The sequence below is a fragment of the Rhizomucor pusillus genome (assembly GCF_041956525.1).
Source record: "Rhizomucor pusillus strain CBS 183.67 unplaced genomic scaffold VTP01scaffold_4, whole genome shotgun sequence".
NCBI classification, from domain to species: Eukaryota; Fungi; Mucoromycota; class Mucoromycetes; order Mucorales; family Lichtheimiaceae; genus Rhizomucor; species Rhizomucor pusillus.
Genome location: NW_027192146.1, coordinates 1,806,134 through 1,831,669, shown reverse-complemented (window position 1 = coordinate 1,831,669; position 25,536 = coordinate 1,806,134). Strand labels below are relative to the sequence as shown.

The 25,536-nt window shown below is 44.6% G+C and overlaps 12 protein-coding genes across 12 annotated transcripts; 7 read left to right on the top strand and 5 right to left on the bottom strand.

Annotated features, from left to right (window-relative positions):
• Positions 1-1,252: 1,252 nt before the first annotated feature.
• Positions 1,253-1,806, top strand: VTP01DRAFT_8071 (uncharacterized protein; the record flags this gene model as incomplete). The annotated part of the gene is made up of 2 exons (XM_069387153.1): positions 1,253-1,255; positions 1,348-1,806. The coding sequence occupies 2 exons, from the start codon at positions 1,253-1,255 to the stop codon at positions 1,804-1,806; spliced, it is 462 nt and encodes a 153-aa protein (XP_069242536.1).
• Positions 1,807-2,265: 459 nt separating this feature from the next.
• Positions 2,266-3,994, top strand: VTP01DRAFT_8070 (uncharacterized protein; the record flags this gene model as incomplete). Its single annotated transcript, XM_069387152.1, has 6 exons — positions 2,266-2,499; positions 2,607-2,622; positions 2,693-2,804; positions 2,887-3,103; positions 3,259-3,393; positions 3,473-3,994. 6 exons carry the CDS (start codon positions 2,266-2,268, stop codon positions 3,992-3,994), a joined length of 1,236 nt encoding a protein of 411 aa, XP_069242535.1.
• A 255-nt stretch (positions 3,995-4,249) lies between these two features.
• Positions 4,250-4,711, bottom strand: VTP01DRAFT_8069 (uncharacterized protein; the record flags this gene model as incomplete). Its single annotated transcript, XM_069387150.1, has 3 exons — positions 4,250-4,390; positions 4,501-4,562; positions 4,636-4,711. 3 exons carry the CDS (start codon positions 4,709-4,711, stop codon positions 4,250-4,252), a joined length of 279 nt encoding a protein of 92 aa, XP_069242534.1.
• A 2,011-nt stretch (positions 4,712-6,722) lies between these two features.
• Positions 6,723-7,725, bottom strand: VTP01DRAFT_8068 (uncharacterized protein; the record flags this gene model as incomplete). Its single annotated transcript, XM_069387149.1, has 4 exons — positions 6,723-6,913; positions 6,977-7,193; positions 7,254-7,583; positions 7,642-7,725. The coding sequence occupies 4 exons, from the start codon at positions 7,723-7,725 to the stop codon at positions 6,723-6,725; spliced, it is 822 nt and encodes a 273-aa protein (XP_069242533.1).
• A 1,266-nt stretch (positions 7,726-8,991) lies between these two features.
• VTP01DRAFT_8067 (uncharacterized protein) lies at positions 8,992-11,513 on the top strand (the record flags this gene model as incomplete). The annotated part of the gene is made up of 4 exons (XM_069387148.1): positions 8,992-9,111; positions 9,181-9,241; positions 9,318-11,042; positions 11,113-11,513. The coding sequence occupies 4 exons, from the start codon at positions 8,992-8,994 to the stop codon at positions 11,511-11,513; spliced, it is 2,307 nt and encodes a 768-aa protein (XP_069242532.1).
• A 436-nt stretch (positions 11,514-11,949) lies between these two features.
• VTP01DRAFT_8066 (uncharacterized protein) lies at positions 11,950-13,957 on the top strand (the record flags this gene model as incomplete). Its single annotated transcript, XM_069387147.1, has 9 exons — positions 11,950-12,170; positions 12,235-12,312; positions 12,370-12,402; positions 12,469-12,540; positions 12,609-12,643; positions 12,723-13,064; positions 13,132-13,200; positions 13,267-13,669; positions 13,741-13,957. The coding sequence occupies 9 exons, from the start codon at positions 11,950-11,952 to the stop codon at positions 13,955-13,957; spliced, it is 1,470 nt and encodes a 489-aa protein (XP_069242531.1).
• A 168-nt stretch (positions 13,958-14,125) lies between these two features.
• VTP01DRAFT_8065 (uncharacterized protein) lies at positions 14,126-14,822 on the bottom strand (the record flags this gene model as incomplete). The annotated part of the gene is made up of 2 exons (XM_069387146.1): positions 14,126-14,721; positions 14,795-14,822. 2 exons carry the CDS (start codon positions 14,820-14,822, stop codon positions 14,126-14,128), a joined length of 624 nt encoding a protein of 207 aa, XP_069242530.1.
• Positions 14,823-15,056: 234 nt separating this feature from the next.
• Positions 15,057-17,284, bottom strand: VTP01DRAFT_8064 (uncharacterized protein; the record flags this gene model as incomplete). Its single annotated transcript, XM_069387145.1, has 5 exons — positions 15,057-15,982; positions 16,036-16,081; positions 16,193-16,206; positions 16,271-17,147; positions 17,216-17,284. The coding sequence occupies 5 exons, from the start codon at positions 17,282-17,284 to the stop codon at positions 15,057-15,059; spliced, it is 1,932 nt and encodes a 643-aa protein (XP_069242529.1).
• Positions 17,285-18,307: 1,023 nt separating this feature from the next.
• On the top strand, positions 18,308-19,480 carry VTP01DRAFT_8063 (uncharacterized protein; the record flags this gene model as incomplete). The annotated part of the gene is made up of 4 exons (XM_069387144.1): positions 18,308-18,389; positions 18,461-18,531; positions 18,606-18,879; positions 18,948-19,480. The coding sequence occupies 4 exons, from the start codon at positions 18,308-18,310 to the stop codon at positions 19,478-19,480; spliced, it is 960 nt and encodes a 319-aa protein (XP_069242528.1).
• Positions 19,481-19,935: 455 nt separating this feature from the next.
• VTP01DRAFT_8062 (uncharacterized protein) lies at positions 19,936-21,694 on the top strand (the record flags this gene model as incomplete). The annotated part of the gene is made up of 3 exons (XM_069387143.1): positions 19,936-20,007; positions 20,073-20,236; positions 20,314-21,694. 3 exons carry the CDS (start codon positions 19,936-19,938, stop codon positions 21,692-21,694), a joined length of 1,617 nt encoding a protein of 538 aa, XP_069242527.1.
• Positions 21,695-21,996: 302 nt separating this feature from the next.
• Positions 21,997-23,601, top strand: VTP01DRAFT_8061 (uncharacterized protein; the record flags this gene model as incomplete). The annotated part of the gene is made up of 11 exons (XM_069387142.1): positions 21,997-22,029; positions 22,090-22,143; positions 22,219-22,248; positions 22,338-22,416; positions 22,480-22,625; positions 22,687-22,835; positions 22,906-22,958; positions 23,023-23,120; positions 23,188-23,255; positions 23,325-23,446; positions 23,531-23,601. The coding sequence occupies 11 exons, from the start codon at positions 21,997-21,999 to the stop codon at positions 23,599-23,601; spliced, it is 903 nt and encodes a 300-aa protein (XP_069242526.1).
• A 339-nt stretch (positions 23,602-23,940) lies between these two features.
• Positions 23,941-24,733, bottom strand: VTP01DRAFT_8060 (uncharacterized protein; the record flags this gene model as incomplete). Its single annotated transcript, XM_069387141.1, has 2 exons — positions 23,941-24,581; positions 24,634-24,733. 2 exons carry the CDS (start codon positions 24,731-24,733, stop codon positions 23,941-23,943), a joined length of 741 nt encoding a protein of 246 aa, XP_069242525.1.
• Positions 24,734-25,536: the final 803 nt, after the last annotated feature.

Sequence of the window (25,536 nt, the reverse complement as noted above, 5' to 3'; positions counted from 1 at the left end):
GGATGATAAAATATATCCTAGTGGAAACAGAAAAATCGGTGGAAGGAATAAAGTTGGAGAGATTGATGAAACAAAGATCTATAAAAGAAAGTATAATAAAGGACATCGTGTAGAAGGTGCATGGGTGATAGGCGGTATAAAAAGAAGCAATCTAAAAAATAAAATAAAAATGAAAGTAAATAGTTATTCCTAATTCCAATTGAAACAAGAGATACAGCAAACATTGACAAAATTATAAAAAAATATGTAAAGAAAGAAACTATTATATATACTGATAAATGGAAAGGTTATAATAGTTTAAAAAATATAGGGTATCAGCATAAAACAGTTAATCATAAAAAGAATTTTAAAGATCCAATAAGTGGAGTACATACGAATACAATTGAAGGAACATGGAGTGCATTAAAGCATAGTATTGCTCCAAGAAATAGAAATAAAAAAGATATCATGTTACATTTAAGAGAATTTCAATGGAGAAGGAGACTAAGAGAAATTAATCTGTGGAGAGCATTTTTAAAAGATGAAGATCAAAAATAGAAAAATTGAATTTTATATGTTATAATAAAAAAACTAATCAGATTATTGAGAATAATAGATGAAAATCCATTTTTAAATAAAAATTTTGTAAAAGATATCAAGAGATCTTTCATTCCATCAAAAATCTTCAATAAAAATAAATACAACTACCATATTGTCAACGCAGAATTTGGAAAAAAGTTTGAACATATATATGTAAATCATAATAATACTAGAAAAGTTACAAAAAATTTATACAAGGATAATGATGAAAAAATGATGATAGATTAAGAAAAAATTGAATAAAATGGTCCTTTGTATGACTTTAAACTGCTGGAGGTGGATGGAATTGTTCTTTATATGACATTAAACTATATGGAGGAGGCTGGAATTTTGAAATCTGATAATCAAAAATATAAAATAATAAAAATATAGAAGTTTTAAAAATTGAAAATTATCAAATTTAGAATCCGTGTTCTATCATGGGAATTGCCCACTGAACGTCACGTGAGAATCTTTACTGAGAATAAAGGCGAAGAAAATAAAATCTACGCGACCCTGGTCTATATGATTTGGGATGGAGTTTGAAGAAAGTTGTACCGTCATTTAACAGTTATCCAATTTCATACTCATTTCTACTTCTTCCATATTTGGCGCTAGACCTGGACACGAGAATTCCCTGCTGTCATCAGCTGCCCGCAACTGGACCAATACCTGTTAGTGTAGTACCACACCGATGGTTACTTTATCCTGATACAGAAGGTGCAGTTGCCGTCCATACATGTTAACGTTACGTTCTGCAAGCTGACCTTGTATTACTGAAGTGTAAAGGTAGAGAACAAGCCTGAGTTTGATCAAGTTCCATCACTCATCAGCCATGAGAAACTTATCGATGTGAAGCAAAAAATGCAATCGTTATTGTATAAGATTGTAGAAGGGTTGGAGGATGTTGGAGACGACCAAGCCAGACTTACTATGATGGCCCGCATGGAAGCGGCCATGGGTCATGAAGAGATATGCTTGAAAGTCCTGCAGCCACCCAGCAAAATTAAGCCCAAGGGCAGGCCACGAGGAACTGGACGCCTTCCCACGGCGAATGAGCTACTTAACAAGCAGATACGAGAACAGGAAAAGCTCCATCGAAAGCGTAGACGATTGAATTCTCAAAACGATTCGCAAACTAGTCTGGAGAAAAAATCACAAAAAGCATCACAAAAAGACTCGCAATCAGAAGAGAATAGACGTCCGTTCAAAAAGTTACGACTTATTGTAAATCCACCATCCTCGTGAGTATTCAAGAACCTGAAGCCCTTCTAATACAAAATACATGCCTGCATTTACATTATATGTGAAGCTGCCCGTCAGCATGATTCGCGTAAATTCATGGTAGATTGGGTATCTTTTGCTACTGATGTAAAGGCAGATGGTAACTGCGGAAACCGTGCATTTGCGATCGGCCTCGGGGAACCTGAGGATGCCTGGAGGAACGTTCGGCTTCAGTCTGCAGGAACTTACAAGCCTCCCAGAGCATTATACTCAACTTTTTGGTTTATCTGACGATTACAGAACAGTCAGAAACTCCTTACAGTGGTATGATGGTCCATGTGGTGCTGAGCATTGGATGCCTATGGCACTGTTGGGTTACGTCCTAGCAAATGCGTATAAGCGACCAATTCATTTTTTTCTGCCCTGGACTCGTATACCTTTCTTCTCGACAACGCTCCCCCGAACAACAATTCTCCAGTATTTATGTTGTTGATGAGGCATTCAGGGCATTATGTAAATATTCGCTTCGCTTTGGGTGCGCCGATTCCTCAAATCATCAAGTCCTGGAAAAGAAATGCAACGAAGGATAGTCTTGCCTGGGAGCATCGGCTTGCGAAGCAGATGGATATGTTTACAAAACTCTTTCTAGAGCATTATCCTAAGGAAGATCCAACGGAACTAATTGACTTTGAAGATATTTTGGATCCATCACAGCAGGTATAAAGTTTCCTTCAAAAGATATGTATCTATATTCTAAACTTATAACGAAATTGAATATAGCTTGTAGATTATGAGTTGAAATGACATCTACAATAGTGCACTAGATTATTTCGAATGATGGTTAGACGTTGTGTCCGATAATGAAAAATGTTGTGTCCGAAGGAAATCCCAATAGGAATGGTTGTATGAGCTACGCGACCGCAGGCTGATCCCGGCAAAGATAACAATCGATGTCAACTTGCTGACGGCAATACTCTAGAGCATGGCTTCGGTGACTCTGTATCGATCCAATACTGCACTTGGCATGTACAACGTGCCTGATCGCAAGAAATTAATGCCAAAGTGAAAAGTCTCGGGAGCCGATGGCGATTCCGGCACCGTTAGGAAGCATCTTCGCTTCGATTTGCACGAGCTGATATATGAGGAGGACCCCGTCCAATTCGATCAGGGGCTCGAGCAGTTCAAGTCAAAGTGGACATCACATCGCGAGTTCCTGGACTACTTCCAGCGGCAGTGGCTCGACAACGGCAAGCATGTTCACTGGGCACGCTGCTATCAACCAAGCATGTACAGGAACATGGAACGAATAATTTCGTCGAGGGTTGGCACAACCAACTCAAGACGAATAATCTCGATCGCCGAAGAAACCAGCGCTTGGACTTCTTATTGCATTTCTTAGTTCACACTGTTGAACGGGATATGCAATGGAAGATCCGTACGCGCACTGTTAACATCGGGCGCATGAGCTCACAATAGCAGCTGTTCCGCGCACAGGAGATCAAGGCCGACAACTTCCCTGCAGCTCGGCTCGAGTCTGCTGTAGTCAAAATCAACGACGCCTCCTTCCAAGTTGCCTCCTTCCAAGAAAATAACACGGATGTCAGATACGAAGTATGTCTACATAAGAGAATGATGATGCCGCTCTCGCTGTCATTTCGTATTCATCTGCTTATATCGCGGTTTCTCTCAGGTTCAAGCAGATGGGTTGCATCTCGACTACTGCATATGCGATGCCTTCCGTAGCAACGGCCGTGCTTTCAAGCATCTTTTCCTCGTCGCTCGTGTGCATGGCAAATACCACGTCCGTCCGCCAATTCCGTCCTTCAACAGGCAATGTCTGCCAGACATACCGACCACGCAGCTACTTCCAACCGTCGCACCTACACCACCTACAACGGTAGATGAGTCGCCTCAACGCGCTCAAAAACTTAAATCTGATATCTCTGCCCCCTTGCTCTCCTTCAAAAGGCAACTAGACTCTCGATACTTTTCCGAGGATAAAGTTGAGTATCTCGAGGGCTTGCTGGCACAGCTCAACGAGTTGCAAAACTCCGCCCGCCATAACTCGTTTGCCGCCCCAAACCTCATTTCTAAAGACAACAGTAGCTTCATAAAGCCTGTTTCCACTCCTTGTCCTCTCGCTTGTAACAATCTCCACACAGTGGTCCTCCCTTTCCTCATCTTGATGTCGTGCACGCCTGAGCCAAGCTAATTCCACAGCGAGTGTCATTGCAATTGCTAGCTCGTGCCTCTATGAGTGTCATCTTGCGCATCTGGCAGTGTCAATGCAACCTTGGAAAGCAGACGAGCAGTGTGAATACGTTGATTCCAAAGCTGGTTTCCTTTATTCCAGATGCAAGTTCAGAGATTGATGGCTGTTTTGTAAATGAGAGTGAAAAGCTGGTGCAATATCGAAAGAATCCGGCGTACTTGCTGTCATGAGTTAGTTTTTTGAAAGCAGGTGCAGCTACCGCTGTAACACATTCATAGGTCTTGTTTCTTGTTCAAAGTCATTACACGTCGTGATGAGCAATTGTTCAACATAGGCTGACAATGAGTATTGCGAGGAGCTCAGCTGGTATAATTGCAGTGTCATTTGCTTGGTGTCCTGAGATGGTGTGTTAATCAACGCGTTCAAAAATGCACTGAGCAGAAGACGCGCGGAAAAAGCTTGAGAGACAAGTCGCACCGGAGGCGACAGCGCTAACAGAGCCATACCAGACCACCAAACGGTAAGTTTTCGAGTTGCTGTATGTTGTAGCTCCATACAAAACAGTGCACTGTAACATGTTTCTAGGCTTGTGTCTCCAGAAATGACCATGGTAAAGGAATGAACACGAAAAGCAAGCTAACGATTATTGTGGCCATATTCCGAACGTTGCTGATCTTCCTCGCCATAGCTGCCACAATAGTTTTTTCGGGCGTGCATCTGCGAAATCAATGGCAACAATTTACAAGCTCGTGAAAGAAGAGCTGAAATAAAATGTCAGATTTGTAACCTCCCCTTTTCACCTAAATGCTAACCACTGACCGCTCAGTCAAGTTACACAATTCGCACTCTCTAAGAAAACATGCATCTGCCTGGCGAACTTCCTTCTCTTTTCATTACTTGTCAAAACGCAACAATTCTTTATCAAGGAGTACGTTCGAGGCTGAAGCCTTTAAAACTGACGTCCACCTAGGCTTAACATTTTTTTAATAAATACTTATTGTGCACACTAAAAGTCACTTAAAACAGAGCATATTTGAGTATTTTTGGTGCCTCGCCAGGACAGACGTCTTTTAAAATGATTACAGCTTTCTACATGGCTGATCTGGTAAACTTGATATCCAATCTCTCTATTCCTTTTCAAAACTAATTACTATTCAAGGATATTAGCTTGTCAGCACCTTCAGTGGCTGTCAAGCTCAATAACTCCATATTCAATTTTTTTGATTTTCGACAAGCACCTTATTGGTCATCACATCGCCAACCAGCCGTGGACGATGGTATCCACCGACAACTTTGGAGCCACGAACCATCTTTTATCTTCAAAAAAAGTTCGTTGATAAGTTCGGCCGTTTGTAAGTGAGCAAACAGAAGGCATGAGGCATTTCATTTGACTGACCGGAGAATATTGATATTTGCAGTCATTTCATTGTGCCTTCCTACGTCGTCGACCTCTTTTGGGCTCAGCAAAGGGATATACCGAGCAGAGACAAAAAGGACAACGAGCGCTTCAGCAAGCTATGGATGCCTTAATGGTATTGGTGCAGCCATGCTCTTTTGCAGTACAGGACGAGATAAACAAAGAAGATTCAACCAAGATCGACAGATTGAAATTCGGCGACATTAACAGATAGACCATTTCTAAGGCTCCTTGGGCTTTGCATCACTTTTTTCAACAACGTATGCCCAGGGAACTCATCACCGCAGACCAGCACTATTTATATCACTTGAGTTATATCATCGAGAGACTCGGTTGCATGCGCCAGGACACCCTATGGCCGAATGAGCACTTCCCGAAAGATGGCATTCGATGAAGATCGATTCCAACGGGGAACTCTGAAGAATTATTGCTGAGTCACGGCGCTTTACATCTTCGTGAACGCATTCAAAAGGCTTCGATGGCAGCAGCTATATGTACGGCATCTTTTCTAGGTTGCATCAAATGTGGAATATGTTGGAGCATTTGAGAACCTGGTGGAAACAGTGAGCTCTGGCAAGCCGGCGATGTGTCTAACAAGTCAACTATGAAAGTCTAAGACGAGACAAAATCATCACCGTCGTCAGGGCTGTGGTTGTTAGAGTGCAGGAATTCACAGAGAAAAGAAAAACGTGGAAAGAGCAGCACGACATTTCCCTGGCGACGTACTTGTCAAAGTGCAAACTCAAAGAGACTGCTGGAATGGAAGTCATTTTTGCAGACTCGACAAGATTGTCTGTCAAGCATATTTTCGATTCGCAGGAGCGTATTGATATAGTCCAAGTTTACTCCGTGTCAGAAAAAATGCTCGAAGGATTCATGATTATAAATCCTAAAGCTCCCAAGCAACAGAACAGGTCCCATATTATGTTACAGAAGCCTATGATTTTGTGGAGCGGTTTGCCAAAATACCTGCGTTGTCAGGAAAAGGGAATCCGGATCGCGCGATTTGGCCTCTGATGATATGGAAAAAAAAAGCAGCACAAGGCAGGAAATCAAACGTAAGAATATAATAAAAATATCTAGATCTTGCAACGTTGAATCAGGCGAGCAGCGGTATGAATAAACCGCAATTCGAAGACACTACGCTTGCAATAGCGAGACCTACATTTGGAATCCGTTGAGAACATCATGCCTCTCCAGACGAACCGAAGCGAATCTAGCCGCTGTCTAGTGATTGAAAAATGCAAGTCATTAACGCATCAGATAGCCAGATACTTGCAACTGTGCAGAGATCGATGCGACGGGTAATGTTTATTGGAAAGCAACATCCCACTTTGTAGCGACGGCTGACGAACTATTTCCAGCAAATCCAGTACCTTCTGGACTCATATCAACTATATCTTTTGATTTGACTTTTTGTTCGCAAACATAACAGCGCTTCGCCTTTTTGACAAACATATCCACACAGGGATTGCACAATACGTGTCCACAGTTGCGCATAACTGCAGATATTGTCCATTTAGTCACCTCATTTCTTATCTCCATAAATTATGCAAACAGCCCACCTGAGAGTTTTGAAGAGTTGGAAAAGCCCTTGAGGCAAGCAGGGCATTGCTTTCTGGATGAATTTTCCTCTTCAGTCTGAAATTTGACTTGAATCAAAGATTTTAGCGACACTGGGTGTGGATTTTTCGTTGCTGTGCACATGGGAGTTGTTTGCAGAGGTTTATCTTTTACATCCTTGCCGTTCGTCGATAATGCGCTGTCCGGTGTTTTCGACGGCTGTGAAAGACTGAATAGTACCGTGACCTAGTATGAAATAGAATGTGCTTTCGTCCTTACCACCCAGAAACTGGACAGTTCGTCTATTTTACGTTTCTTCGATTCTGGCTCACGACTTCCAAGCATACTCGATTGTGTCTTTTCGAACTCATCTAGCTTTTGTTGCTCCTCCTTCAAAGCTGCATCGAGATCAGCTGCATGCTCAGCTTCTGCTTGTCTTTCTCTCCGTTCCTTTTCCTGCTTGATCTTTTGCTTCTGTGTCAAAATCATTTCGTACATGCATTCTCGACAGGCTAGATGGCCCTCTGGGCATGCAACTTGATCGCGGGCGGTCTGTAAACATAAGAAACATGCATCGTATTCTCGAAAGGAATCACGACCAAGGCGTTGCTAAAGACAATGCTGTCAGGAAAATTGACAAATATTTGTGACTGAGATGAGCACGTACTCTCTTTGTACCGTAATTTAGAGACTTGGCTTCATGGTACGTAAAGACACTTGATGCAGTGTTATTCTTAGAATGGCGAGGCATTTGTCGGGTTCAAAGTGACGAAGCGGGTGCCCGCCGCCCTTCGGATCCCAAATCAAGTATCTTTGGGATGACTTGACTATCCGCCAATCCCGTATCTTATCGCCTTACTACGTCCATGCGGTACAGCATTATCAGAAAAAGGCCGCGAGAACGCACAGAGATACCCATCATTGAGTGGAGGGTTAATCTCAGTAATAACAGTGTGCAAACAAGCACTATAAAAAGCTTCTTGCTTGTTGTGATTCTACAAGACTATTTATCATCGCTGTGCCGAATATTGAGAAGACGATGCCATGTCAAATATAATGTATGCCATAGAATATAATACATACAGAAGTAGCGCGTGGTCAACTATAATATACGATCCATCAGCGTGTTCTGCGGAGTATTGTCCATGTAAACACGGGGCCCAAACATGTGTCAAGGTCTTCCTTCTGTTTGCAATGATATCTTACAGTGTATATTATACTCGGCGTCATCAACTAGTATCCAGGGAAACCTTAATTGTGCCAGAGGAGTATAGTATGCCCAACAGTCTATGACGCTTTCTCTATGCAAAACTGCAGTTATTATCTCTGAGAGTTTAGGAATGAGAAGCGATGTGTCTTTCGTGTCTGTAAATGCTCGTTTCAAACCTGACTTTGGCAGCCAAAACAGTCTTCTGGAAGAATAGTTAAGAATTTGCTGGAGACAAGGACTGTAGATCTCAAACTCGTTTATTTTGTTTTACATGGAGGATATAATATGGATTGTAGTTAGTTTTTAGGGTATGCAACCGGGCGATGATGACAAGCGACTCATCTGTCCAGCTGAGCAAAACAGGATCTAATCAAGATGTTTCAATAATGAGCGCCATCAAAGGTACTTTGATAAATAAACAACGTGGATTTTTCTTTTTTTCTTTCTTCCTCTTCGAAAGATATGGATGGGCGCCGTTAAACAAACAGTGAATATATGCGTGGAAAGGAAGCAGCTGCGAGAGAGAAGGGAAGAGAAGGTGGCTGTAGTTGGGGCGAGTATGCTAATTATAGCGAGCAGCGAATGCGCTGTGAGTTGTCAAACGAGGAGGGGAGATGACCACAAGACCGACAATGCATTGGAAATTGGATTTCGGTCTTGCCATTGGTTCTGACGATCACACATAAAAGACGGTAGCCGTGCAAAGTACCATCTCCCTTTGTCTCAACTCTCTTCCTTCTTCTTTCGCCTTGTTTCATTTTTTATCTCTCAGATAGACGCACACACAACTCTTTCTGTTTTCCTTTCATGCAATCCACTATTCACGTCACGACAGACGTAGAAGTCGATGCTCACGCGCCCTCGAGCACGTACTACACAACCGGTCTCAACGCTGGTGGTGCTATCAGTCGTCTAAAGACTTTTACGGCATGTTGAATGTAAATATTTTACGCAACCTCTTCTTGGTCTCTAATATTATTGTCGTCTTTTCTGCAGGGACGATATAGTCAGATAAGCGACTCACCACTTCCTCCCCGCAAACGCCGCGCATCTCACGGTAAGCTGAGCCGCATGCTGGATACGCGCATACTCCACGTTACGAACGCTTCTCGTTTGTTGCTTGCTATGAATAGACGACAAAAGCAAAGCACAAAAGTTCTTAATTGACGTGCAAGAAACGCAACGAATCCTGGTGGAGCAAGAAGATACGGATGGGGATTTCCAGATCACTGTGAACGATCTCGGTCCAAAGTCGTTTTCCGTAGGCACTGCGGACTCTGGTGGTTACCGAAAAATCGACATCCGCGGAACGTATATGCTGTCGAATCTCCTGCAGGAGCTCGCGTTAGCAAAAGACTATGGCCGCAAACACATTGTGCTCGATGAAGCCCGTCTGAATGAGAACCCAGTTGATCGATTATCGCGAATGATCCGGCACAATTTTTGGCAAGGTCTCACACGTCGCATTGACGCAGACGGACTCGAGCTTATTTGCGCCGATACCAAAAACAGATCTGCGAACCATAATCCTCGTATTTACATACCCCACAGCGAGCAAGAGGTCTACGAATATTACACGCAAGTTGCAGAGACAAGAAAACATCTCAATCTCGAAGTGGAGCTGCTTCCTGACAAGATCACACCTGAATACGTCAAGAGCATCAACGACCGCCCGGGTATCTTGGCCCTTGCAATGCGGCGCACGACTAATACCTTGAAGGGCGTCCCTTTTGTTGTGCCGGGAGGTCGTTTCAACGAAATGTACGGATGGGACTCGTATTTTGAATCGCTAGGCCTGCTGGTCGACGACCGTGTTGATTTAGTTCGCGATATGATTGACAATTTTGTCTACCAAATCAAGCACTACGGCAAGATCCTCAATGCAAACAGGTCATACTATCTGTCACGGTCTCAGCCTCCGTTTCTGACAGACATGGCCCTTCGCGTCTACGATCGGTTGCCTGAGAAGGATACTGAGTGGCTGCGATCCGTTTTCGAGGCTGCAATCAAGGAGTATTACACTGTCTGGATGGCCCCACCTCGACTGGACCCAAAAACACAGCTTTCACGTTACAGGCCAGACGGTATAGGCATACCACCAGAGACAGAAGCATCGCACTTTGATCACGTTATTGAACCATATGCAAAACGACTGGGAATTACCATAGAAGACTATATGCGCATGTACAATGACGGAGATATCAGAGAACCTGAGCTTGACGAGTATTTTCTGCATGATCGCGCCGTCCGCGAGTCTGGTCACGACACCACTTATCGATTTGAAAAAGTGTGTGCCAATCTTGCAACCATTGACCTCAATACGCTGCTTTACAAGTACGAAATCGACATTGCGCATGCTATCCGTACATTACTGGTGGACAAGGATCTTGTTTACAACGATAAAGTTCAGCGAGCAGAAGAATGGGAGGAGCGAGCTCGGCTGCGCAAAGAGCGTATTGACAAGTACCTCTGGAATGAAGAAAAGAGTTTATATTTCGACTACGACACAGTCAAGGAAGAACAGACTACATATGAATCTGTTACGGCATTTTGGGCAATGTGGGCTGGATGCGCGAGCAAGGAGCAAGCTCAGAAAATGACCGAGAACTCTTTGCACAAATTCGAAGCGCTTGGTGGTCTGGTTTCAGGCACAGAACAATCGCGAGGCACCATCTCCCTTGACCGTCCGAACCGACAGTGGGATTTCCCGTTCGGGTGGGCACCCCACCAGATAATGACCTGGCAAGGTTTCGATAACTACGGCATGCACGACGTCGCAGCCCGTCTAGCATACCGCTGGCTATATACCATTACAAAGTCTTTTGTTGACTTCAACGGCGTTGTCCCAGAGAAATATGGCAAGTATTTACGACAGAGCTCTCCGTTTCCCAGACTTCCCGGTTAACTTGACACTCTCGAATTATTTAGATGTGGTCAGCCTTACACACAGGGTGCAAGTAGAGTACGGGAATGTCGGCACAGACTTCAAGTTCGTTTCGCGCGAGGGCTTTGGATGGATGAATGCATCGTATCAAGTCGGTCTCACAGTTATCAACACTCAGATGCGGCGTGCGCTCGGCACCTGCACCAACCCTGACTTGTTCTTTGAACGTGCTCTCAAGAGGCAAAACATGCTTAGTCCAACTCATATGCGCCGTCGTAAATCGTCAGAGGCTGCAGCTATTGCTATCACGCAGAATGGAAATGTCACTGCGGCTATCACAAAGATTGGTGCAGAATCTGGAATTGGCGGATCCACTGCGCCGATGAGGTTTGTTGAACTTACCGAGCCTCCTACTTCTGAGTTTGCACGCCTCGATATTTCGTAAAGAGTGTACTTCCCAGTTCACATACCACTCTTTCAGGTTTAACATCCTTTTCTTCCTGTGTATACCATTTTTTTCTTGTTAGTCAATTCTGGGATCTTCATACAGCGCACACAGAAATAAATCTTACTCGACAATATCCGTAAACTTTTACTGCTGCAATTTTGCCAATGCAGGGGCATAGGCGCAAAAAGGCAAGCTTGCTTGCTACAGGAACCAGACAGATTTCTTGTTTCTCACTGGCATTCGGCAGGAAGGGGTTTGAGTTTTTTGTTTGTAGGACGCAAAGGGGGTACCCGCTGCTGTGTTGCCCTTGGTTCCCTCCTTGCAGAGGTACCATTCTGCGCGGGAGGAGGAAGAGTCTTTTGTAATTTTCTCTTTTCCTTCTTCTTCTCTACATCGTGCTCGCTTCTAGGCAGAGAAAAACCTAACTGTAACCATGAAGTCAAGAGTCCATTTCTTCCTTATATCGCTCGGCTATCTGAGCCTCGGCAGTGTTATCTCATACGCGCAGCAGGAAGGTGGGGCAATACCACCTGCTGTGTCGTCATCATCAGCATCTTCAAGCTATTCTTGCGACCCTAATACATGCCAAATTGCTAATAATTGCCACTGTGCATCCAAGAATCCACCCAACAACCTTTCCCCCCAAGATACGCCGTAAGATGAGCCCTCCTATCCTGATGCAGAGTATTATCAACTTTTCATGTTTTGTAATTTCTAGGCAGTTTGTGACCATCACATTCGATGATTCTATTCAACCGACTTTGCTGCAGACAGCATATCAGCTTTTGAATGTCACGTACGTCTGATACAAACGTAAATATCCTCGGAACGTAATCTAAGTATCATTGTGTAGCAATCCAAATGGATGCCCTGCGCGTGGAACATGGCAAGTAACTCGCCCTAGATTCCAGATAGTCAATGCGTCGTAGCAGCTAATTTTTGGCATGGCTAGGTTCGTTTCCATGCAATACACAGATTTTTCTCTTGTCCAGCAATGGTACTCAGCTGGCAATGAGGTAGCAGAGTAAGTGGTCGCTACAAACCTTGCACTACTTGATGTTGTAGACTAATTCATTTGGGTGTCAACTTCAGTCATACATTCACACATGTCTCCAACCCTTCTGAACGTAAGCGTGATTTCGTATTATAATTCATCTGAATCATATATGTTCTGAGCTAGTTTGACTGTTCTTTTTACATTTGCAGAGGAGATATCCAGCTGCCGCGCGATGCTAAACACATACGGTGGAGTGCCTAACGGCAAGATCCAGGGTTTCCGTGCACCATTTTTAAATTTCACAAAGGAAACACTGGCTTTGGTCAAGAAGCAAGGCCTTGTTTATGACTCGAGTGTCAGCGCACTAGCTCAGGATGCTTATTGGCCGTACACACTGGATCACGGAATGGCCAACAATTGCTGGACTGGTATCTGCGGCGCACAGATTCCTGGACTGTGGGAGATTCCAATGTACAGCGTCCCCGATGGAAATAATATCCCACAGCTCATGGATGTATACATGGCTGGATCTCCAGAAGATGTTACCAAGTGTAAGCAAACTGATGGTTGAAAAAACAGAAGCCGGTAAAACCTTTGCTGATAAAAACTAATAATTAGGGAGCATGAATGCATTCAACCAGCATTACAACGGAGCAAGACAACCATTTGGTATTTACATCCATCCAAGTAAGTCTTTCGTTTAAAAAGGGTAAACAACAACTTACGACGAATCATTTATCATTCTACATACAGCCCATTTGACCGCGTATCCTGGCCTCCCAGACCCTAAGCCGAAGCTGGATGGTTTGATCTCGTTTGTGAAAAGCATTGCTGAAAAACCAGATGTGTGGTTTGTCACCAACCAACAACTACTGCAATGGATGAAGAATCCAGTAAAAGCTTCCGACCTCGCGAACCAAGCCTACTTGAAATGCCAGCAGCCCGTCCTGGATAAGGAAATCTGCAATGGATTGGATGATAACAGCAACGGGTCGATTGACGAGGACCTCACCAACACCTGCAACTTTGGAACGACAACGTTCAAGACTTGCTTCAATTGTCCCAACACAGCTCCAACACTCGATAACCCTACGCCTCCCTCATCCGTACAAAACGGAACAGCCGGATACCGTTATGACCTCCCTGATAATTGCGAGTAAGTCATCTGTTGGCAATGAAATCAAATAGGCTCGATACACATGCTAATGTTTTTTTTTGTTATAACAGCACGGAATGGTGGGACCCTATTGGACACACTTGCCACTGCACAAGCTCAGCGTGCCAATACAAGGATACCGCTGTGCCAGTCAGCTCCTCTGCATCCGGCGGAAACAATGGCAGCAACGGATCTGCGTCTGATGCTTCATCTCGTGCACAAGCTATGACAGTGTTGCTCTCGTTGCTTTGCACAGTCATAAGCGTATTCCTTGTTGGAGCGTACTAGGGACATTTTCCTTCTCTAGCTTTTTCCTTTGCTTTTTGTTTCGAGTTCAATATTAAAATATATATCATATTCATATATGTACAGAAGTGCTCTGTAAGACAGAAAGGGGATGTGAACAAAAGAACAAATGATGGTGTGCGGGCGCAAGAACACTGGGGCCGCCTTGATTTACTGCGCGGCAGCCTCTGGGTGAGCATCTTTGTTGTTTGCGGCTGGTTGGTTTTTGTCCTGCTCCTGCTCTGTGATTTTGATAGACGACGGTGCGTCTGCACTCACGACATGACACGGTCCAGGATTATCGTTGAATAGATCCACCGCTTGCCGGTAATAGCTTCTGGCAGGCTTGTGCCATTCATGTTGCAATTCTTCAACGATATCCCCAAAACACACGCCGCTTCTGACAATGATCCTGAGCTGTGTAAGGATCATTGCGTCCTTGCTGTCCATTCGAGGCCGCAGCTCTACCTTGACTCGCTCTCGCTCATAGTCAGACACAAAAAACGACTTGAAATAATCATAGTACGACTGTTCGGCATCCGGAATGGCTTGCAAGTCAATGACGATTTCATTGCACGTGTGAAACGACGTTGGACGGCCACCGGTGAAAAGCGACGCTTCTACAGTGATCTTGGTATGCTCGTGCATCCAGTCCAGTATCTCTTTGCGCGTGCCGTAAAAGATCCATCGAGCCGTGTTGCCAGAACTGGACAGTGTGATTTTATCATGCAGCATGGGCGGTGCGACCACTCGACCCGGTGCCGTTTCTTTTCCATTGAAGGACGATCAGTAACAGAAATGGGTCATAACCATACATTGAATTTTGTCCTTAATACCTACCCATTTCATATCCATAGGTAAGTGTCATGCTGTTACTTTGTGGTTATGTATGTGGAAGAAAGAAGAGTTGAAATCTTGGAAAATCGGCTTTAGACACAGTTTCTTTTCCGGGCATTCTGTTACACAAATTCAGCTTCAGCAGCTCCAACGACTTTGGATGCTGAAGGAAAACAATGTACTGTACGCAATCCTCGTTCCAGAAAATCATCTATACAAAGGTCCACTGCCGTGTATACATCGACTGATCGAATAAACTTTATTCTCAAAACGGCTGATAAAATATGCCGACTTGATCCATCCACTGCGCGGAGCAAGCGTACATGCCTACCACTCGGTACCCTTCCGGTGGTTCAGCGAGATGCAATCCTCCGCCGTGCCCGCCGTACCACGGGGTTACTCTTCCAAAATTTGTCTTGAATTGCAGTCCATCTACCCATGCACCGCTGCGAACGACTACCGCCGTAATATGCTCACGAGGCTGCATTGCAAATATCGACGCGTGCCCGCCGCCAGCTGTCGATCCAATGTATGCTTTCGTTCCATCCACAAAATGGAACAAAAGCCCGTCAACGAACGAGCCATGCCGGACGGATATTTGTTGTATTGGTTTTGTAAACGATACTGTTGACTCTCGGCCGTTGAATTGACGGTTTCCATATCCTGCCGATTTCAGTACGGGTCCAGGAATACCTGGTAATTGCACAATATGCTTTGTCAAGAAGTCATCAAGGTTTTTGATCTGCTCTGACTCCAAAGTTGCAAGAGTCACCTTGATATCGAGAGACTCTTTCGGCCCGCATCGACAGGATTCTTTCAATTCTTGCACAGAAACAAGTATCTGCCGGTGAAGGCTCCCATCGTCGTTGTGGATGTATTCACGGTGGGAACGGTAGTTACCATTCACAAGCAGCTCGATCAAAACTATTCCCGACGAAGCCGCGACGACTTGGAGGTACTTTTCGTTCACAGGATAAATGGATATGCCTCCTCCTCCTCTTTCTCCCTCATTTTCATCTTTTGGAGGACCGTCAGTAAGGATTCGGAACGCAGGATGGTATCGAAGAAGCACAGCGTCTGTACGATGCCAATGAGAGCCTGCTTCATCCTTTGCAAGCAACGGCCCTCTATTTCCTGGCTCTTTGACGACAAATGTCCTATTCCAATTATTTGCACCTCTGCTCATGATACCTGGATGACGATTAATATCATTTGCATACAGAGTGCCTTTCTCTCATGCTTACCAGAGACAGAATGCGATAAATTGAAAGCATGTCCAACTTCATGCATCTGCATAATTGTGAGAAGGGCGGTAAATGGAGAGATATCAATTATTGTTTGATATCCATGGTCAGAATTAGCGTTTCACACAAAAGAGTCTATGGTCATATACATACATACCATGCTGCCAATGCCTACACAGGACAATACCATTCTTAGTTGGATAACAAATAAATGCATTGTAAGATGTATATTTACCAATGTTAAGTGCTCTCCACCATTCTCCTGATTCATTTGCATCGTTTGCAACATAGCGTGTATCTGTTTTTGTGGCATTCATCATGCATGGAACTATTTCGTGTATATTTCGCGGCCATGCATGCGTCAAATGTGATCCGAAAATGCCCAGTGCGCCCCTTTTGCCAGCGTTCCCGCCTAACGCTGCATGACCCAATATCACCTTGGACTTGACGTCCCAGTGCGCATCTAGGATAAGACCCGCCACAATGTAGTTCTCTTGCGCGGAAAATCGCGGATGTGACTCCAGATCTTCAAGGAACATACTCCACAAATCTTGTACATCGTCGCGCCTTTCAGGGCTTTGTTGTGCTCGTGATGGGTCCTGTATTTCTTTCAGAGTATGACGGGAACGTATAACATGGACGGTTGCTGTCTGTCGAGTCTTCAAATCTCCTCCGACAGTATCAGGCAACCAGGATTCGTCAAGGCGAAACGTACGTCGCCCAAATCCATGTCGTGCCATTTGCTCGCCACAAAATGCTTGCCATAGATATCCAGCCATGCGCAGTTTCTCGCTTGCTATCGCCAACGTATTTTCATGGGATTTTTCGGGCGGTACGTCGAAGGTGCATGGCGAGTCGGACGCAACAAATATGCACAGAAATAACGGCGGGTTTTGTAAAAGAGGTAGGTATTGCACTTTCAACACAGCTGTCGTCGAACGAAAGACAAAGCTTACTGTGTTTGGGCCAGGCACAAGGTGCACCAACGCTTTAAAATGGGAGTCGACGCAAGGCCACCTGCTAGACGGAAAGCCATGACATGCTACTACGATTGCTTCCTCAAATGAAACGCCAGTGCGTGGACCTGCTCGACCGTGGACAAGGAGAAATCGCTACAACAATAATAAAGTATTAACACTGCATCTTTTCCAGCTTAGCAAAGCTCGTTTGCTCCACATACTTGGTGCACAACCTCGCCATCTTTGACATTTGTAATTTCTATAGGAGCGTCTTGAAAAGAAGGCCGCATTGTCGTACAAAAGTGGAAGAGCAATGGACAAAGTGAGCCTTGGGAAAAAGGAACAAGATCATCCTTTGATATCATTCACTTAACTGTCAACTGTCAACTGCCACTGCACTTAATAGTTTCCAGTATACATTGAAGTGTACATATACTGAAGTTTTACATCACTATATGAAAAACAGAACTCCAAGCCAATATAAGAAACTTTAGCTTCCATTATCCGAACTGGTTGCCGACAGTCCTTTTCATGTTCATATCTCTTTATAATTTGACGCTTAGAAGCAAGAAGACATGGGTAGTTAACAATACATTGTAGCTATCCATGACCTTTGCTACCTTGGAAGCCACAGCAGTGTCTTTCCACAAGGTAAAAGTCTAGTCTTTGAAAGATCTCTCGGCTGTAAACTTTCAATTTTTGGAGATCATGCTGGACGTTTATTCTGAAATGTGCTACAGTAATCTTGCAAAGAATGCGGTAAATGCAAATATGATGTTTGAAGAGGATGCAAAGGAGAGAAAGAGTGTTTGATTGTCGAGTACGGAAGTGCACTTAACTTACTTGGAATTAAACTCTCAATGCGGTATAGTTTATTGTTCGGAATTCGTGATAGGCCCACTCTTGTGAAACGCTTTAAAGGGCAAGCAGTCGCTAAGATGACGCGCGGCACAGCGCGTTGGTCCTGGCAACCGTCTTCTTTCAATGAAATCATCTCCTATCTTTGTACTGACATGAATACATGTGTACATGAAGCGCATTGTTTAATGTCTCTGCGTGTTTGAGCCTGCCTCAAAAAAGCTTATGATATGAAGGAGTCCAGTGTCCTTTTGTATCACGTTTAACACCTTTTTCTTCTTTTTCCCTTTTAGCAGTTACAATACAGGAAACTCGAGACTTGTTTTGTTCGAGCCCTTCCCCTTCGTTGATTGCCACCCATTCATTGTCATCATCAATCCATACGACCCCGCACGTTCACTACCTCTTCAGAGTACATAGAAACAGCACTTTATCATAATCTTTTTCTTTAGTTCATGGGTGCTCGAGTATTTTGGTTGTCACTGTTCCGGTTTCTGTGCTTGCTATTCAGTCTGGCAACACTTGCGTGCCATATAGGTATTTTGCTACATTAAAGGACGGTAGAAAGCAAGGTTGCTCATGAAAATCCACGATACAATGAATAATAGCGCAAATTGTAATGCTTAATGCATACATGAAAGACAACGACGTCGATTCATGGTTCCCAGGTTACGTGCCGGTAAGCATAGGCCAAAAATCTCTCAGTATCCTCCCGCAAAACCCTTTTTCTTCTCTAATGCATGTCACACACAGTATATCCTGTACTTTGTCGGCCCGGGTGTCTCCATGATCTGTGCTATCGCGTTAAATATCGTTAGCATTTCAAGTATAAAGTCTGTCCGAGGAGACCGTTCCATGTGCGTTATTAATGTCGCGCTGATGGCCGCTTGCGTCGTTTACAACACGCTAAAGCAAGGTGTTATTCCGTGGTCGGGCGGCAAAGCTTCCGGTGGACCCAAATCAGCCAATCTCGGATTTGCCTCGTACTGCAATTTGTATAATGATAAGACAACACAGTTGAGATGCTGTATGTTCATAGCAGTATTTATATAAGCATGTAGATTTGATAATTTTGCTAACCACTTTTGGTGACAGGGCTTACGGACGGTGTATGGCTTGGATGCATTGTTGTTGCTGCATTTTGGCTTATTTTGGCTATTTACGTCTACGTGCAAAGCAGCTCGGATATCTACGATAATGACTTTGATGTTTATGACTACAAGGATGATGTGCCTATGGCCGTAACGATGCCGCCCATGCAAACCAAGACAGATACAGCACAAGAGTATCATGCTTCATCGCCGGTCCACAACGGAAATGTCGATTATGGCTATTACAATCAACCTGCAGGCGGGTACCCCGAGTACGATAGCTATTACGACTATCCGCCACAGTCTGCGTATGCCGGTTACAAACAGCCTGTGGCGGCAGGACATTATGGATACACTGGCAACGGAGCATACATGGTCAGCGGACGACCCGATGATACAGTGCACATGTTGTCAGACGTCAGCACAGATCCTAACCATCAAGCATACTATTCGCCTCACCTAGCAACGACGCAGGCGCCTGCTACCCCCACGACAACTACTGCACACACTACTGCTCAGAGCCCAAATGCGTACTAGTATGTGTTCTGGACATATTAGAAAAAGGCATTCCTTTTTGCTTCCTATCCTTCAAATTTTGGATTTTGTAGTATCTTAACTTTCTTTCCCTACTCCACTCTGAATAATAATAAACAGAGTCTGCTCATTCCATGTTGCTATATTTTCCTTTGTACATTAGACTCTAACGCCATATTGGCACCGGTAGAAAAGCCGAAATTCCCAGTTTTCAGGTCGTCCCATAATAGCATTGCGACGAGCAATGTTAAGCATGTTAAGATCAATTTCCCTATTATCACAAACCCACAGGAACAATCATTTGCTTAAAGGAGGCCAATCATCCACCTTTCCAAGAGCATCCCATTTGTGGCGGACTTAAGCCAAAGATTTTTTCTGCTTCGCAGGACACCTGTAAAAAAAGAGGGTCGGGTCCGTCAAAAACTTTTGTTTTCTCTTTTGCCTCCAGCACTAAAACAATGAGCGCCTCGTCCGCTGTCATTGGTATCAACTTTGGCACTTGCTATACCTCCATTGGCTACTTGACCAAGGTAAAGATCTCGACGATCAAGTAGCTCATCGCATAGATTTTGTTGACGAAGTAATTTTTTGACAGGAGGGTCGTGCTGACTGCCTTGCCAACGAAGAAGGTGATCGTCAGATTGCCTCCGTCTTGGCTTTCCACGGCGAGGAACAGGTTGTTGGATCTCAAGCCAAGTCTGACATTGCGCGCCATCCTGACACAACTGTTGCAAACTTCCGCGCTGAACTCGGCAAGACGTAAGCATAGCTAACAATAAGCTTGATCTATCCATGTACAAAGGAACGTATGCTTACCGTGTATGCTTTGTGTATAGTTTCGCTCAAGGTGAGAACCTTCCCGGTTCTTCTGCTCCCATCATCGAGAAGGATGGCCAGCCTGGTTATCAAGTAACACTTCCCAGCGGCAACGTTATCTACACTGCACAGGAAATCTCCAGCTTCTTTTTACGTCACATCCGCGAATCCGCCGAAGCTTTCTTGGGCACCGCCGTGTCCGGTGCTGTCATGGCCGTTCCATCATACTTCACTGACGCTCAGCGTGAAGCCCTTGTTAAAGCTGCCGAGGATGCCGGTATCAATGTTCTGCAGCTGATCCACGAATCTGCTGCTGCTGCGCTCGCCTACGATGCCGTTAAAGACACAAAGGATAAACTCGTTGTTGTTTGCGATTTCGGTGGTCATTCATTGGACGTTACTGCTCTTTCCGTACGTTCCGGATTGTATATGATCTTGGCTACCGCACACGATACCAAGCTGGGAGGCTCCTCATTCGACGACTTGTTGATCAACCACTTCAGCGCTGAATTCAAGAAGAAGAGCAAGGTCGACATTTCCCAGAACCGCAAGGCACTTGCCAAACTGCGGGGCGCAGTTGAACTTACCAAGAAGATGCTTTCCAGCGCCAACTCTGCTCCTTGCTTCGTCGAATCTCTCGCTGAAGGTCTTGACTTCCACGGCACTATCAACAGAATGCGCTTTGAGATTTTGTCCAACAAGGTGTTTGCCAAGGCTTTGGATGTCATACGCGATGTCTTGTCCAAGGCTGATTTGGATGCCTCGGAAATCGACGAAGTTGTCCTGGTTGGCGGTTCCGCACGTATTCCCAAGTTTGCTGTCAAGCTGCGCGAAGTCTTCACTGCTGAACACACCACTGTCCGATCTGAACTTGAGGCTGACGAAGTAATTGCTCGCGGATGTGCTTTGCAGGCATCTTTGTTGGATGGCTACGATAAGGAAACCATCAAGTCTTCTCAGGAAGCTATTATCACCTTGGCTCCTCACACAACAAAGGCTATCGGTGTTGTTAATGCTAACAACGAATTCATTCCCATCGTACCACGCGGTGCTGCCTTGCCTGTCCGCCGCACCTTTGAATTTACCAATGCTCAGGCCGGTCAGACCCACGCCTACCTTGCACTTCACGAAGGCGACCACGTTATCGAGAAGAAGGAGATTCCTCAGGAACCTATCGAAGGTGAAGAGGACGAGGAGCCTTTGGAACCCGAGATCGTCACGGAAGTCCACACCAAGCCTAGCAACTTGCTCGTCGAGGCATGCTTGCCATTGGAACACGGCAAAGAAGCTAACGGCAGCAAGATTGAAGTGCAACTTACCATCGATGCCGAACGCAAGCTTTCACTTGTCATGCGCGAAAAGAACGGAACCAACATTGTCAAGGTCGCTGGAAAGCAATAGATCTTCCCGTAAAAAAAGTTCTTTCCTTTTCCTTTTTGAAATTGTCGCATCATTTTTAAAACTTTTTTGTCACTTATCTTTTACATTGTATTGATTGATTGTATCTAAATAGACATCAACGCACACACCTTTGCATATTTTTCTTTTGTAAAAAAAGTTGATTTAGTAGAACTTGGTGAAACGTTCTGTGCGACCGTGGATCTGAGCTGTTCTGACACATTGGACATGATTGGCTGCTTCAGCATGATCATCTTTTCTGTTTTCAGGGCACGGGCTCCACAGGACAGGTCTTACGCGTGTCAATGTCGCAATCAAAGCCCAAGAAGAGTGTCCTTGTATGTATGCCAATCGTTGTATGTACGTTCCATTTTAGCCAACTTTTTCTCTCGGTGTAGAATTCAACTTTGGCCGGTGCCATCGCCGGCGCGGTGGAAGTCATGATTATGCAAGTGAGTGTTTGCCTGCCATACCGCATGGTGAATGACGAATTGTTAACTGGAAGCACGATTCAAATATGTATATAGCCCACGGATGTTGTCAAAACACGTTTCCAGGTACAATAAAGACACATAATTCTGCATACGGAAAATTCTGTCTGCCATTGTGCGAGCTTACAAGAATATCCATGTCACATGTGTACTAGTCGCTCCGAGCTGCTTCGCATTACAGCGACGGTATTGTCAATGCATTTCGGCGCGTAGTTCGGGAAGAAGGGTTTACTGGTAACGAAAACGACGCGTCGTCTGATTCAGGCATGGATCTTATTGTAACCTTTTACCTCTCAGCACTCTATCGCGGTACCGTGCCAGTACTGTGCATCGTAGGGCCACGCGTATCACTGCAGTATATGGGTTTAGCCATGTATAAGCCTTTATTTGAAAAGTTGGAAGGCACGTTGCTGCCGTCCCACAGCTCAGCCGGCCTTGCAGGTGTAAGTTTCTTTAGTGCACGTTTGTGAAGGAGACCATGATGTGCTGAATAGAGCGAAATAGATCTGTACCGGTATCACGCAAGCCGTGACTCTCGTTACTCCGTTAGAGATGATCAAGGTTCGACAGCAAACGGAATTAAAGGCTGGCACTGCTGAAAGAAAATACCACGGTCTGATCCGAACAGCATCTCTTATTGTCCGGCAAGAAGGGTAAATGATATATATGGCAAAAACAATGGCAAACATACACGCGATGCTTATTAGAGAATCGAAATAACAGATTTTTTGCACTTTACAATGGCTTGCTGGCTACAGTTGCAAGACAATCTTGGGGTAAAAGCAAAGACAATATTGTTCTGTGTTTCGCGTGAACACTCATATCAATTGCATGTTGCAGGTCTGGTTGTCAAATTCTCGGGCTACACAGAGATCAAGGCCATGTTTGAACGAGGTTCCGAAGATCCAAGCAAACCTCTAGCTCCTTGGAAGCATGTGGTAAGATTACCACGGATTCGCTGCGTATGACAGCACGAGTTATGTAGTAACATTGGAAACAAAAAAGGTCAGCGGTGGTCTTGCCAATGTGTTGGTAGGCGTCTTGAACTCTCCGCCGGACGTTGTAAAAACAAGGTAAGACAGAAAATATCACCGGTAGCAAACAAATTGCGAGAATCGAATAACAAATGTATGATGGTCTAGAATGCAAGATGATAGTCAGCCTTATCGTAGCACATGGGATTGCATCAAATCAATGGCTCGAAACGAAGGATACTTGTCGTTTTTCCGAGGTTCTTGGCTTCGGATCATCCGAGTTGCTCCAGGTATGCAATGCACGATAAGCACGATCGATTTTTTCAATTTTTTCCGCCGGGCGATCCCTCAAACGTTTCGTTTTTCCCTTTTAGGAGGAGCTGTCCAGTTTGCAGTTTATGAGCAGGTCTCGGCATGGCTAGACAAAGCATCAGCATCGAACTAAAATAAGCAAAGGGATCTTGCTCGACATGGGAACATATCATTGGTCGGATATATCAGCTTTAGAGCGCAATCGATGATATTTGTAAATATAGAGTGTTGATTATTTTTTTTTCTGTTAGACAGATGTTATTTGTTCCTTGAGTATGTACAAATACACGCAGACACACACACATGCACACACAAAACTTGCCTCCTTTGTCGAGGCATTGTAGGAATAAGGGAATACATGGACATACACTGTTGTCGAAGGAAAATGAGAAGATAAGAAGATATGTAAACAGGTTAAGGAATGGGGGTATAGGGATATTTAATGATGATATGCTATGGAATATGATGAGATTTACGAGGATTTAGATCTGCCAGGCTGCACCTGAAGTGAGACAGGTTCATCACGAAGCACAGGATCGCGGATTAGCAAAAAGGTTGTCGAGCTTGGACTGATATTCATTTCAGCACGGACGGTGAAGCCAAACTGAGTGAAAAACCCGAGAGTTCTCTCGTCGCTGACTTCAGCGTAAACATAATAATGTGCATCGTCCGCCTTATCGAGCACATGCTGCATCAGCGCGGTACCATAACCGCGGTGCTGTTCATGGGGCAGAACGCCAAGGTAGCCTATCGACAAGAATTGCCGTCCACAAGAACCGAGAACACGGCGTCTGACCTTATCGCACGACGGCTGGAATTTACTCCAAGTTCTCAACGCTGCAGTCCATCCAATAAGCCTTGCGAGCTTCAATGTGCCGTTGATAGACGATGGCCAGCAGCCCACGATACGCCAGATCAGAATACCCTTGCACCCATCAACTTGGATAGCAAAATCCCGACTCGTCAGCGTTGCTTCGTTGATGATCTTTTTGAAAAGAGTAAACAGGAATGAGTCATGCTGCTCAGAGCGGCCAGTTTCGTTCGCTCGCCAGCCAACAACAGCGTTGTTGATATAGGCTTCAGTCAAGGTATGTGCGGCTTCCTTCACGGCACCTGTATAACATGAATAAGTATACAGGTCGTTAAGAACTTTCATGTACTATACCTTTAACAATGGGTCGCACAGTGACATGATGCTGATCTAGGTTGACAGTCAGTCTTCGAGAGTACTCGCCAAGACTCGGAACAGCAACTGTCGATGACATGGGTTGGTCTTTAGAGAGAGATAGAGAGAGAAGTAGAGAGGGAGATGAAAAAAGAGAGACGCGGTTTATATATTATACCCATTCAGTAATTTTTGAAAGCGAGAAACATGTCAAACAAAAAAGGCAAATTCTACAGCTACGCGTGGCGAAAAAGGTCGAGAACTTTTCCACGGGAGAGAAGCGTTGCGTTGTTGTGTCTCGTCGCACGTAGCCAATGAAATGATTTCCCGATCGTACGCTCGCGCAAACAGCGGGTGATCGCCTTACCTTTTTCCTGCTGCATAATCGCTCCATGCAACGTGAGCATAAACAACATTGTCGGCTTTCATTTCTCTTCTTGGTTTTATTTGTATGTATCTTCGGCATCCGCGCTGCACGTGCGCAAACAAATGTTGGAATGGTCGCACGACTGCAGCATGTCGTCTCTTTTTCATAGCTTTGGACCCATTCATGCAACGGATTATCATGCTTCTTGCGATGTAGCATCATTTCTGCTAGTGTGCACGCCATGCGTGCATATACGTGATTCGTGACAAGATCAATTGATTTAATACTTGATATTCAAAGGATAGTATTACATTTTCCCGATACTGGTAACTTGTTCGAGACTTTGTTTCTTACAAGAGGGTATGCAGTGTAACTCGTGCTTGCTATGAACTTTAGACATGATCAAAGAAGGAAAGTTGTGGAAAACCACTCGGATCCATGAAAAGCATGTCTTTTTCTTTTTACTCGGTCTATCTTTTGCACTCCTTATCAGAAGAAGATGAAGAAAGTTTCAGATTGGTTATCTTTAGATTCAG